Below are 14,242 nucleotides of genomic sequence, written 5' to 3' on the forward strand. Positions count from 1 at the left end.
TACAGCTCAAGTCTAGCTCTATTAAGCTATACAAAAAAATACTGTACTCTGGCTGTCACGGCCATTTCCAATGTCAACGGTTTGCTGCATTGTATGATGGCAGAACAGAATGGCAGCAAATATCTAGAACTCAAACAATTCATCTTGATTACCTTTTCCATATATGCAGCAACAAGAGCTTCCATGAGATTCAGCAGTGCCCCTTGTAAAGAGGTATATGCTCCCACCATCATGGAAAGAGCTTCCTGAATGGAGAGTCTGATCTCAGGATCATCCTGAAATACAGGGATTTCAAGATATTAAAAAAACCTCACATTTCAAAATCAAGTCAGAAGGTGCTGTAATTCCAATATTCAATTGATTAAACCTACCTTGCACATAGCTTCAAAAAGTTGTTGGACTAGTGCTATATCTTTTGAAAAGAGCTGAGGCATTCGGCTAATGAAAGAGAAAAGAAAGAATGTGTTAAATTCCGGCAAAAAAAGTAAGAAGTGAGCACCACCAAACTGAGTACTTTTTGAATTTCAAATCATTTGTTAACACTACAAAACATTTTATATGACAATAAATTGTATTGGGGAATGCACAACAGTATGAAAACCAATAGTCTCTAGGTAGCCTGCCCCTCAAAACGGCTATTCTTAATTTTAATTTTACACTATAACTTATAAATTACAACTGATTTCCTATTTATTAAAAAATAAACATTTAAATATGAAGTCTGTTTTATATGAATGTTACCTTGATAACTTTCCCACAGCAGAGTACGCTACACACAGCAATTTAGGCTCCTAGGAGAAGAACAAGTGGTGTTGCATTTATTATCTATACATCAACACAAAACGATCATCATCAAATATAAATTTAGTTTACAACAGAGAATTCTGATTGTAAATTATTTTCTTACCTCTTTATATTCATTAATAAGCTTTGTCAGTCCATTCAACAGCATGAGACCCAGAGGCTTATTATTATCAGGGCAACTATCAAAAGGGAAAACAAATTCAAAATGAGTGTGTTTTATTCATGTATTATTAAATTAGCAAATATTTTGAAAGAATAAAAGAAAAGAAAAAAAAAAGAAAAAAAAGGTGAGTTTTGCAATAATTTAAAAGCATTAAAAGAAGGGGACTTTGTGAAAACAAACATCACTTCAGTGTATTTTAACCTTAAGTAAAATGGGAGGTTTGGGCCTCATCTCATATTTCGATCTGTCACTGTAAATCAATTATATATACACCTTTGAGTTATGGTTTAAATACAAAATAAAAATGATTATAAGAGGCCCACCCACCCACACAAACACATTCCTATACGTTGTTAATCAACTAAAAACTGTAGATCTCTATAACTCCTATATACCCCTACCTTACTGTAAATTGGTGTACACAAGTCACCAAAACAACTAAGTCACAAAGGTATTTGTGAATATCATCAACCAGCACTTACACTAAACAAATGTGATGAACAAACTGCAAGGAAAGGGATCGCAATTTGTTATTGGTATTTGCACCAAACAAACCGTCATACACCACCTGCAAAACAGAAAGTATGTTAGTGGCATACGTCCCCAGTCACAGCAGCAAAAGTAGATCACTATGCAAATGCAACATAAGAACAGAGAGGTTCGTTCCTACAGTATATTCCCAGATTCTGATACACACACAAAAAAAAGTTTGACCTCAATTAGATAATGCCTGCCTCTAGCTTCTTGGTTAACCTCTTGTTATGTACATATATTCTACTGGAACATTGCAAGTACACCTACAAACACTTCTTGGATTACTAATATCAATTGTTTGATATATAGCAATGTATACAAAAAAAAAAAAAAAAGTTTTTGTGAATAAAAACAAAACATTGTCATGGGGCATAATGTATAGGCAGTGCCAATGACTGTCCATAACAGAATTTTACGCTGAAGTAACGGAATTGGCATGCTGAAAGAGAATCATTTATAGAATTTAGAAAATGGTCAACACATTAAATCTTGTGAAACACCAGTTTTTTGTTTTTTTTTTTAAATTTCAAAATGACAAATCTTCGCAAATCCACCCACCAACACCTAAAGTTCAGTTTTGAAAAGGGACGTCAAGTCAAACTTTCCCTGTCAAAACATTTTATGATATATTGTTTAAAGATTTTACTGTTGCTAATCTAGTTTGCTATTTACCATATTTACATATATATTTACATATCTTTTTTTTATTTAAAATGCTTCATTAGTTGTTTACTGAACATGCACAATCCATCAAATTGTGAAACTATTAAAACATGATGATTGGCAAATATGCTTATAATAGAAATGAAATGTTTACATATGGAGATTATCTGTACAACATTGTATTATTGTTTTAAAATACAGACTGTAAATGTCATGAAATGTGCATACATTAATTTATGTATTTATTTTTCAGTGAGAGTAGTACAGAGAAAGAATACTGCCGTCCTAAAAAAAAAATAAAAAAAAAATAATAATAATAATAATAATAATAATAATAATAATAATAATAATTATATTATTATTATTATTATTATTATTATTATTATGGTATGAAACAGCTGCGGCAGTGTTCCAGTTAGCCATCATGGGACAAGATGTTAGAGGAGGAAAAATAGCTGTAAAATGTTGTAGTACGCGGTTTAAAAAAAAAAGTACATAACAGAAATAAACAAAAGAAAAAACATATTTTGTGTCTGCAGAATTTGATGGAGCCTACTGTAAATACGGTGTGCATTTTGGTAAAAAATCAGTAAAAATAAATAAAACTGAGAAACTTGATAGGTTATACACACATCCTTTATAAATGTGGGGTTCAGCAGTTATAAAACTGAGAGAACATCAAGAAAAATCAGAACTCCATGAAGCAGCAGTAATAGTTGGCAATGAATTTGTGTCTGTGATGCAACAAACTAAAACAGGCATAAGCTATTTTTTATATTTGAATAACTCCCAAGTATTGCATATTATAGTTGTACTCTTAGTATGTTACTTAAAGTTACTAACAAATGTTTTCCAAATTGCACTGAAAGAAATATTTCCTTAAAGCATGTTATAAATCTGTTGACGTGAGGTCGGGTCACAGGGAACCTTTTGTGTATCTTGAAGAATTTAGTGAACCCATTAAGCTACAAGGTAGATCTGCTCCTGTTAATCACTATTTGATTGATTGCATTGACTGTTAAATAAAACCAAAATCCATAAAGGTATATTCTACTTTTTTGTGTGTGTTTTGTGCAACGGAGAGGGGGCAAGTAGATTTTTAAGGAGGATAAGTAGATTTTTCTAGCATTTTGACCCTTGTACAGCAAGTTTTTTTTTTTTTTTTCAGAAATTGCACACCCCTGCACAACTAACCTTCCAATGTTATTACACATCTAGAATTTGTACAAAAAAAAAGTAGGCTATCCTGCCCGCTGCAGTCGCTTGTCTCTGCTGAGTATTGCTAATAATACACTGAAAAATCAAAACTTGTATTCTGTGTTTGACAGTTTCCTCCAAAACCATTATCAAAATACAGTAAGAGGTTGACACAAGTTAAAATAAATTACATTACATTCAGTAGAGCTGTGAAAAAACGTTGTAATACGGTAGCATAATTATAAGATCATAATAAAGTTGATGTTTAAATATGATTACAAATTATTCTTAACGGACAGTGAAGATAACAGCTTTTTTTAATACAAGTTGCCAAGCCTGTGCATCTTAACACTTCTTTTGCTCTTTGCAGTGCTTTTTCTATTTTCTCTGGACGTGTTGTGTGTGTTGTAGTGCACTTATATTTTAGCTGCGACAACGCAACTCTATACCAAACAATTTTTGTTTTTATCAGTTATGTGGGAGCCATGAGAAATATTCTCACGACATAAAACGAAGGAGACCGGGGTACTGCGCTACTTCTGGGCACCGCATGGTGTTTCATATGTTAAAGTCTAAACGTGTGAGAAGATTTTGTTCTCTGCTGTTAAAATGTGCTCCAATGCACACATTCCTCTTGATAAATTGGTGCATGTGCCCATTTGTTGTAAAGCACTGTACAGCTTTGTGTCAAGATATTTTTTATTTTTGGAAAACTGTATCCCACATGCCAATGCTAGGAGAAGGTTGCATTTATGATGTTAAGATCAGTTACTATTAGTATAACGTACGCTATGTGCTTTAGACAGCAGCTGAATCACTGTCGCTTGTTTGAACTATTAGGTGAAATTAAACTTCAATATTAACCATTTAGAATGGTGTTCAGTATCGTTATTAGTCGACACTCATGATTAATTTTTTTTTTTTTTTACTTTTCTATTTTGTATTCACTTTTATGAACTGTTGCTTAATTTCAATAAACACAAACAACACTAACTAACAGATTGCCCTTTACTTGAACAATGTAGTTTGAAAGTTAAAAGTACATGTGTCAAGTAATAAATAGAAAATAGAACAACATTGAAATTACTGTTTTTTTTAAATGGAAAACCATAGTTTTTGAAACAGAATATCACTGGCTCTGCGAAGGGAATCATGTATCATCTGATAGAATGGTTTGTAAACAAGAAGTAAAAGGATGTGAAGAAGTTCTGTATCGTTTTTAATAAAATAGAGCAGTGGTCAAGAGCTCTAATGGAACTTTATTAAGAGAATTATAGAATACAGCGTACCAGCTGCAAAAATACTAAAGCGTGTGATATGTATAATTCATATTGCCAAAAGTGAAATCCACGTGCCAGCGAAATGTTTATATTCTACTGAACACAACCAGCAATAGAACTTTAGACATTGATATAATACTGCTGTGTGCCAAATATTAATACAGTAACTGAAATGCTACTCTATTTATAGCCCCCCAACATTAATGCAAAAAGAGATACAATCTTAATATGGCTACTGTTATTCAGTCAGAGGTCACTGTCACCACCTCAGATGGTGTCTGAGATATGAGGCTGTGACACTGTAGCAGTTATTTATTCTTGTATATATTTTAAAAACCGCTTTGTTCTGAGTTTGAAGCCAATAACTGAGGAAGAGTTAATCACATGAGCCCAAGATTAGCCATCCTTGGAAAAAGGTCAAGTTAAAAGGGTAAAGTGAAAAGATTTTGCCTGAGGAGTAACACGGAATGTATGAAGTTGGCACTCTGAACAGTTTATGAGATATTAGCAGTTAAAATAGAATCGGTGGCGGGTTTACAAAAATACACAAGCTCCACGCACTGGACTGCTTAAATATAAGGTGCAGGCACCACACCAATCATTTTGTAGTGCTAGATAGACTCTCCTGGGGAATAAAAGCCAACCTGAATATTAGCTGGAAATGTGTCAGCTGCTAGCCTGGATCGCAGCAGATGAGGGAGGATCTTCAGTTTAACACGTGTACTGACCGGCTCTCGCTTTAGTTCTGGTTTCAGTGCTGCTCCCTGCAACAAATACATCAATGGGGTCAATTAGAATTGTAATTGTGTAACACGTAATTATTGTAGTTGAACTTGGAACACATGCGTAATTGTGATGTACTTATACCATATACTTGATCAATTACAGTTCAATTACATATTTGTCATACCTTTTTTTCTCCTCAATTTGCAAAACATATGATCCACTGCATATCAGGATGATACTGCTGAATAGCAATTACAGAAAGCACTGTCAGCTTGATATTAGAAGCAGCTTAAGCAATCAAATCTAATTGCATTTAGCAAAGAACAAAGGGAAAACTATACTGTGATGAGTCAAAGGGTTTTCGGTCTGTGATTCAGCCTCCCGACAGTAGATGGCATCAAACCAACTCGGGACTTCCCTTACCAAGATCTCGTGACCATGGCAAAAGTCATCTTTTGAGGGGCGGCACCTTGGTGAGGGGCGGAAGTACGAGTATGTAAATTCCAGCCACTGGAGTCAAGTGAAGGATAAGGACACGTGTCGGTTGGGGATTGATGTTCCACTGACTACAGAGGCGGGACATTACATACTAAAGGGAACGTACTACTGTGTTCGGGGTTGGTCCGAAAGTAAAGTAGGAGGAGTAACGGGTGAAGGGAGAGACTGGTTTGGTGCAGCGGGATTTTTAAAAAACACTAACATTTCTTTTGTCTTTTTTTGTTTATGTATGGGTCGCCACGAAGACAATTAAAGACGAGTCATCACAGTTTGTTTTGGATTTCACCCCTGCACTCCTTCCCTCACACCATTATGTTTTCTTTTGTTATTTAATCCTTTTGTTGTGTATAGAGAATAAAAATAAATTATTTTATTTCTGTACACATAAATTACTGTCTGGACATTCCATTTAATACACTCTCGCCTCACACGTGGTGTCAGAAGTGAAAATGGATCCAGCTACAGTTTTGACAATGTTTAGGGAGCAGGAGGAGAAGCGAGAGGAGAGAGAGACATGGCACCAGGAACAGCTCGCCCAGTTCTTTGGACAGCTGGTGGAAAAACTATCAATATCAACATCAGAGAGAGCGGTTGCCCGGATGTTTGCAGCTCAGCCTAATCTTCAGAAGATGACCTCGGAAGATGATCCCGAGGCTTTCTTGATTACTTTTGAGAGAGTGGCAGAGGCTGCAGAGTGGCCTAGGGAACACTGGGCCATGAAATTGGCACCCTGCCTGACAGGGGAAGCTCAGGCAGCGTATCGAGCCCTGACGGCCACGAATGCAGGGGACTATGTTAAAGTTAAAGAAGCCATTCTCTCACGCCTCGGGATCACGGAGGAAACATACCGGCGCCGTTTTCGGGAATACCAGCTGTCCAAGGGGATGCGGCCCCGGGTTGCGGGACAATATCTTTTAGATCAGTGCACCCGGTGGCTGCGGCCAGAAGAACATACACCCCAAGAACTGGTGCAGAAAATAGTTATAGAACAGTTTGCGTCTATACTACCGCCAGGGAATCGAGAGTGGATTAAGAGGAATCGACCTACCACTCTCGAGGATGCCATCCTCCTGGCGGAGGCCTACGAAGACGCAAACGAAGGCGCCGGGTCAGACCCCACTCCTGCCCCTAAACTAACTCGGACCAACCAACCAATGAAGCCCAGAGGGGGTAACCAGACCTTCAGACCATGGAGGTCGAGGTTAGCCCCATCCTGGGCGAGAGAGAATCCCCCTAACCTGCCGGTCGCGGACTCGCAGGACAGATTAACTCCGTTGATGCCTCCTAACCAAGTGTGCTACCAATGTAATGAGCCTGGACACATTGCCAGGAATTGTCCAGTAATAAAGGTGGACCTGGCGACAAGATCCTGGTCAGCAGTAACAGGTAGGAACACTGGGGAATGTCGGGAGGGCCCTTATCAGTTAAGAGTACAGGTCGGGGGAAAGAGTACTTACGCATTTGCGGACTCTGGGTGTGCACAAACATTGATTCGGCAAGCTCTCTTGGATGGGGTAGCCTGGGAGCCACAGGGTAAAGTGGCTATCTCCTGTATTCATGGAGAAACTCGGGTTTATCCCACCACTAAAGTTAGACTTATTGTAGGTGATTATTCAGCTTGCGTTAAAGTGGCTGTAGCGCAATGTTTACCATACCCTGTTCTCCTGGGAAGAGACTGGCCGTTTTTTGATCGTATTTTAGGTCGGGAAATGGTCTTAGTTTCTACCAGGGGACAATTAAAGCAACAGGAGAAAACAATTGGCGAGATTTTTCCGTTGCAATCCGACCTGTTTAACCCTAAAATCCGCCCAAGAAAAACAAAAAGAGAGCGTCGGGTGGAAAAATATGAGGGAACTCTGAGACGACAAGGGGAGGGGTCTGACACAAAAGTAAACCAATCGCTGAAACGGCAAGGAAAGGGAGTAGGTATTCAGTGTAACCGGGGCTGCGAGGTTACTGAGGTGGAAGGTCATGTAATAAAAGACACTCCTCTCTGTGTACCTAACCATTGGGACCGAGATATTGACTTGGGATATGAACAACAAAATGATCCCACGTTACGGTATGCTTGGAAACGGGTTAGATATATTGAGGGGAAGGATATGCAGGAAGGACAACCGGTGGTATTTCCGCATTTTTCTGTATCTGGGCACTTATTATATAGAATAACCCGGGCTCCCGGGACGGGACAGCTCGTAAAACAGTTATTGGTTCCTAGGCCTTTTCAGTCAGAAGTCATGAGATTGGCGCATGACATTCCATTTTCAGGTCATTTGGGAACTGAAAAGACTCAGGAACGAATTCTGGCCCGGTTTTTTTGGCCTGGGGTTTATGGTCTGGTGCGGAAGTATGTATCGGAGTGTCCTGAATGTCAATTAGCTGCCCCTAAGTCAGTTCGCCCCGCACCTCTGGTTCCACTTCCAATTATTGGGGTACCGTTTGAAAGGATTGGTGTAGATTTAGTAGGCCCTCTGGAGGGAACAGAGTCAGGATATCGGTATATTTTAGTAGTAGTGGACTACGCAACGAGATATCCAGAAGCTGTTCCCTTACGCTCTATGAATGCAATAGCTGTAGCGAATGAATTGGTAAAAATATTCTCTAGGGTGGGAATCCCGAAAGAAATTCTCACTGATCAGGGCACTAATTTTATGTCAGACTGTATTCAGCAACTATATAAATTATTGAAAATCCGTTCAATTAGAACCTCAGTTTTTCATCCTCAAACGGATGGGCTTGTTGAACGATTTAATCAGACTTTGAAAAATATGTTGCGCCGCTTTGTAGATCAAGAAAAACGCAATTGGGCTAAACTGCTTCCCTACTTGCTCTTTGCAGTTCGCGAGGTACCACAATCCTCAACGGGGTTTTCCCCGTTTGAGCTCTTGTACGGTCGGCAGCCGCGGGGTATCTTGGATCTCATAAGAGAAGGCTGGGAAGAACAGTCAAAGGAGTCTAAAAATGTAGTAAAATATGTGTTGCAGTTACGCGATCGCTTAGAATTAGTCGGTCGATTGGCACATGACAATCTCAAAGCGGCACAGCAGAAGCAGCAACAAAGCTACAATAAAAATGCAAGAATTCGGAACTTTCGACCTGGAGATAAAGTGTTGTTATTGTTGCCCTCATCGGAATCTAAGTTGTTTGCTAAATGGCAGGGTCCCTTTCAGGTTATTCGAGCAATTGGTAAAGTCAATTATGAGATCCGACAGCCTGGGCGTCGGAAAGAAAGTCAAATTTATCATGTTAATCTCCTGAAACCGTGGAAAGAACGGGAAGTCCATTTTATATCTCCTGTACAGGAGGGAGAGGATTTTGGACCCTCAATTGAGTCAGAGTCAGCAATTGAGGTCCCGATGGGGGAACAATTAACTCCTGATCAGCGTGAAGAGGTAAGCAATCTAATTAAAATGTTCAGTGATGTGTTTTCTAACGTGCCTGGAAGAACGCATTTGATCGAACATGCTATTATCACTCCGCCAGGTCTAAGAGTTAGACAGAGACCGTATCGCATTCCAGAGAGTCGGAGAGATTCTGTTCGAAGGGAGGTGGAGTGTATGTTGAAACTTGGGGTAATTGAACCTTCCCGAAGTGAGTGGTGTAGCCCAATAGTACCAATAGACAAGCCAGATGGGTCACTACGATTATGTATCGATTTTAGGAGGGTGAATGCTATCTCCAAGTTTGATGCATATCCCATGCCTCGAGTAGATGAACTCTTAGACAAACTGGGGCAAGCTCGGTTTATTTCAACTCTGGATCTGACGAAAGGATATTGGCAAATTCCATTAACGAAAGCCTCTCGTGAGAAAACGGCATTTTCAACCCCAGAGGGTCTTTTTCAATTTTGTACTATGCCGTTCGGACTTCATGGAGCGCCTGCTACTTTTCAGAGACTAATGGACAGGGTTTTACAACCTCATCGAGAGTATGCAGCTGCGTATATCGATGATGTAGTCATTTATAGTTCTTCCTGGAGAGAACATTTGACTAGATTAGAAGCCGTCTTACAGTCTCTGAGGAGGGCGGGGCTCACAGCGAACATGGCAAAGTGCGCTATTGGAAAAGAAGAAACTAAATATTTAGGTTTCATAATGGGTAAGGGTAGAGTGAAACCGTTGGTTTCAAAAGTCCAGGCTTTGTTGGATTCACCGGTACCTACCACGAAAACCCAGGTGAGATCACTGTTAGGGTTGGCTGGTTATTACCGCCGCTTTATTCCACACTTTTCCACTATAGCCGCCCCTCTCACTGATCTCACTAAAAAGAACGCTCCAAATAAAATTAAGTGGAGTGCAGAGTGTCAGACAGCCTTTGAATCTATTAAAACTAATTTGAGTCAGGCCCCAGCATTAATAAGCCCGGATTTCAGCCGAGAGTTCGTCCTGCAGACAGATGCATCGCAGACTGGTCTGGGGGCGGTTCTGTCCCAGGAGAGAGATGGTGTAGAACACCCGATACTATACATCAGTCGGAAGTTACTGCCCAGAGAACAGAGGTATTCGGTAGTGGAGAAAGAATGCCTGGCAGTGAAATGGGCAGTGGAATCTTTAAAATACTATCTTCTGGGACGACCCTTTGTACTCATCACAGATCACGCTTCTTTAAAGTGGTTAGACACGATGAAGGATTCAAACGCTAGGATTACGCGGTGGTACCTGGCGCTCCAACCCTTCGCCTTTCAAATAAGGTATCGTGCGGGTAAGTTACATCAAAATGCTGATTTTTTTTCCCGGGAGGGAGGGAAAAGGGAAGGGTTAGAGGTTTCCGAGTGTTCCTTCGGCTCCACTCTGAGGGGTGGGATATGTGATGAGTCAAAGGGTTTTCGGTCTGTGATTCAGCCTCCCGACAGTAGATGGCATCAAACCAACTCGGGACTTCCCTTACCAAGATCTCGTGACCATGGCAAAAGTCATCTTTTGAGGGGCGGCACCTTGGTGAGGGGCGGAAGTACGAGTATGTAAATTCCAGCCACTGGAGTCAAGTGAAGGATAAGGACACGTGTCGGTTGGGGATTGGTGTTCCACTGACTACAGAGGCGGGACATTACATACTAAAGGGAACGTACTACTGTGTTCGGGGTTGGTCCGAAAGTAAAGTAGGAGGAGTAACGGGTGAAGGGAGAGACTGGTTTGGTGCAGCGGGATTTTTAAAAAACACTAACATTTCTTTTGTCTTTTTTTTGTTTATGTATGGGTCGCCACGAAGACAATTAAAGACGAGTCATCACAGTTTGTTTTGGATTTCACCCCTGCACTCCTTCCCTCACACCATTTTGTTTTCTTTTGTTATTTAATCCTTTTGTTGTGTATAGAGAATAAAAATAAATTATTTTATTTCTGTACACATAAATTACTGTCTGGACATTCCATTTAATACACTCTCGCCTCACATATACCTTGAACAGAATGAGCTCTTATAAGGTCACACCTTTGCAAGCTTAATCATTCACGGTTCCATGTTGTGTTTTACATTGAGCAATCATTATTCTTATATTTTGAACCACCTTTAGTGACCCCATTTGTTTGAAAACAATGTGATTATTGCTTGGGTATTTAGAATAAATAAACATGTTACTGTGATTACTTGTTTATGTTACTTTTTAGTATAATTGTAACTATAATTGCAATTACTGTAGCCTAATTGTAACTGTAATTGAACAAAATATAATTGTACTTGTAATTTCAGCAAGCAATGCTGCTGTAATTCTAATTATAACCTACCAGGTCTGTTTAACTTACACCATTAACTAGAATAATAATAATAATAATATAATATAATAATAATAATAATAATAATAATAATAATAATAATAATTTAGACTACAAGAGCGCTTTTGCTCTGAAATTTCCCCATTAACTTAAAATATCACATTTTGAAATATTCACCCGCTTGTATTTTTTCACTGCCACATGCATTAAGAAAACAGATCTATAATTAGAATTTTAAAATGTAAAAATGACCATATTATTATATTAAAACTCTGGAGCATTTTAAGGTCACCAATGTACTTATGCCTGAATAGAATATGCCTACTTATATACACTACTCTGTTAGAAACTTATATTCTGATGACTGAACCCTAGTAATCTGAATTGACCTAAAGCTAGAGCCATGCTGTGTGTTTTATTTAAAAGTTTATTTTTTTATACAATATGACATAAACATGAAGACATAAGAAACATCAGACTCTCTAAACAGTGACTGGTCCCAACTAGTTTGGAGTTGAGAGAAAATTGGCACGGTTCAGCACATCTTGGGGACGATGCAAGTATAGGCGCAGTGGAAATAACAGCGGGTGCAAAATTCAAATTGCATTGCGGCCAGGCAATGATTTTGCACAGCACCCTAAGAAAGCTGAAGAGCAATGCAAATTACTCAACACGCACAAATAACGATCTACAATTGATAATGAGGGTCTCAGGGAGCGCATCAGTCTATTTAGTGGCAGCACTTGCACAGTTAGGAGTATAGAGGGCAGTAGTGGCTGTATGACATTTGTGGAGCACAAAAATACAAATCAAAATGAAATGTCACAATAAGTGCAGCAAAGTCCTCTTGGCCCAGAGAAAAGAAAAAAAAAAAGTTTTCTGAGACGAAACCCAGAGTCCTTACGGCTGAGGTCACTCAGCATGCAATAGAGTTGTTTGGAAATGCCTCAGGTAACATCAGTTATGTTAGTATCCTTAGGAAATGCTATGTATTGGCTTGCCCTTTCTAGTATGACATCCAGAAATTTGCCTAGCACTCTGAAAAAGGTGGATTGGGCTATCCCTCCAGACATTCCAACTGTGGAATGAAAGGAACCAGAGGCTAAGTAGTCCAGAGAACACAGCACTATCACAAGTGCGGGGATAGTGGTTTCTAGACTGACGCTGGGGTCTAGCTTATCCCTCAATTCAGCTATTAGGTCTAGGATGACCTTTGGAGTGAGACAACGCTTTAGCACCACATCCCCTGGCATCCCAAGCAACGCGACCATGGGATTGAATATGCAGGGTCTTCTTTGTCTTGCCCATCTCCTCTGAATGTGTTCCTGCCCCTCCTCAACAACAGCCAAGTGTCACCACATCAGGACGTGAACCACAGCAGTCATCCTGAAGCCAATGACAAGTCTCTGCAGGTCTGTGCTTTTATATAGCTCTTAATTACTCACTTCTACAATGGTTTGCACCTTAAGAAGAGGTGTAAAGTTTTTGGAGGGTCAGCAATTGCCTAAGTGCAAGGCAAAATCTTTACATCACATTATAATGTTTGCACCCACTTAGTACCCAGATCCCGCCCAATTCTATGCTCTTTTCTTCATTTGAATGCAATTCAATATAACTGTAATGGATTAATGATGGCAAAGCGCAAATTTGACAGCGGATGCAGAACGCCAACTGAACACCATTCTTTATATATGCCACATTTTTGTCAGCTGGTAAAATCAGACCAGCTAAACATGACTTAAGGCAGCATTATGGAGGTTTTGCACCAGCAAATCATTGGTGCAAAAAACATCCTTACAGCTACCCCCTTGCCTCTCAGATTTTGATATATTGACATTTACTCAAAAAGTTTAACAGAACAAGCAGTCATTTTCATATTACATCATCTTACCTCTTTTGTTTTAAGTGGAATATCCCCAAGGTACACCTTATACATCTTGTTAATAATTGAAGGATTGTTCCAGTCAATTATGCTGCAAAGATTACATTGAGTTATGCAATGAACAAATCAGCAGCCAAAAAAAAACAAAACAATAAACACACTAAAATAACTCTCATGCAGAAACTTTAGAAACCTAATATTTGTACTCAATAAGCCAATCTAGTTCCTAGCTAACATTTTCCATGATCACCTACCTCTAAACCACACAATGCCATAATTTCAGATGAAATAACAAATGTTTACTATGAGTTGCATAATTGTGTAAAATTACTCTACATTCATGAGTAATTTATATTTTAGTACATATAAACTGATTTGCTACACAAACAATGATTGAACGATGCAGAGTACAGTACAAAAAGTTGGCAAAGAAGGGAAGCTATACAGTAAAGATTTATTCAGCTGCTCTTCCCAGTATACTGCATTACTTCCCTTACCTTTGTTTGCTCTTCAGCTCCAGATCTGCTGCAGTTGCCACACTGTGACGAGTATCACTAGAAGCAATTACCAAGTGCACAACTGCTTCAACTTCGGGCACCTGCTCTGCTTTAATGAACTTTACAATCCCAAGTTTACACTGTTGTTAAAAAACAAACAAAAAAACAAAACAAAACAATGAATTAATTAAAATCAATACAATTAATGATTTAGCAGTCTAAATGTTCCTGGCTAATTACATACTCTGATAACACTTTTTTTTTTTTTTTTTTTTTTTTTTTTTACA

General features: G+C 38.9%; 1 protein-coding gene across 1 annotated transcript in view; it reads right to left on the reverse strand.

Moving 5' to 3' along the window:
- LOC121322176 (proteasome adapter and scaffold protein ECM29-like) overlaps positions 1–14,242 on the reverse strand; it is a 44,983-nt gene that overhangs the window by 26,425 nt on the left and 4,316 nt on the right. Inside the window, exons 7-14 of the mRNA XM_041261760.1 lie at positions 13,956–14,095; positions 13,468–13,549; positions 5,286–5,405; positions 1,450–1,535; positions 908–983; positions 742–791; positions 372–438; positions 153–275 (exon numbers count right to left, since the gene is read on the reverse strand). Coding sequence (XP_041117694.1) covers positions 153–275; positions 372–438; positions 742–791; positions 908–983; positions 1,450–1,535; positions 5,286–5,405; positions 13,468–13,549; positions 13,956–14,095 — 744 coding nt within the window. The remainder of the gene's footprint in view (positions 1–152; positions 276–371; positions 439–741; positions 792–907; positions 984–1,449; positions 1,536–5,285; positions 5,406–13,467; positions 13,550–13,955; positions 14,096–14,242) is intronic.

The sequence above is a fragment of the Polyodon spathula genome, chromosome 1, assembly GCF_017654505.1.
Source record: "Polyodon spathula isolate WHYD16114869_AA chromosome 1, ASM1765450v1, whole genome shotgun sequence".
NCBI classification, from domain to species: domain Eukaryota; kingdom Metazoa; phylum Chordata; class Actinopteri; order Acipenseriformes; family Polyodontidae; genus Polyodon; species Polyodon spathula.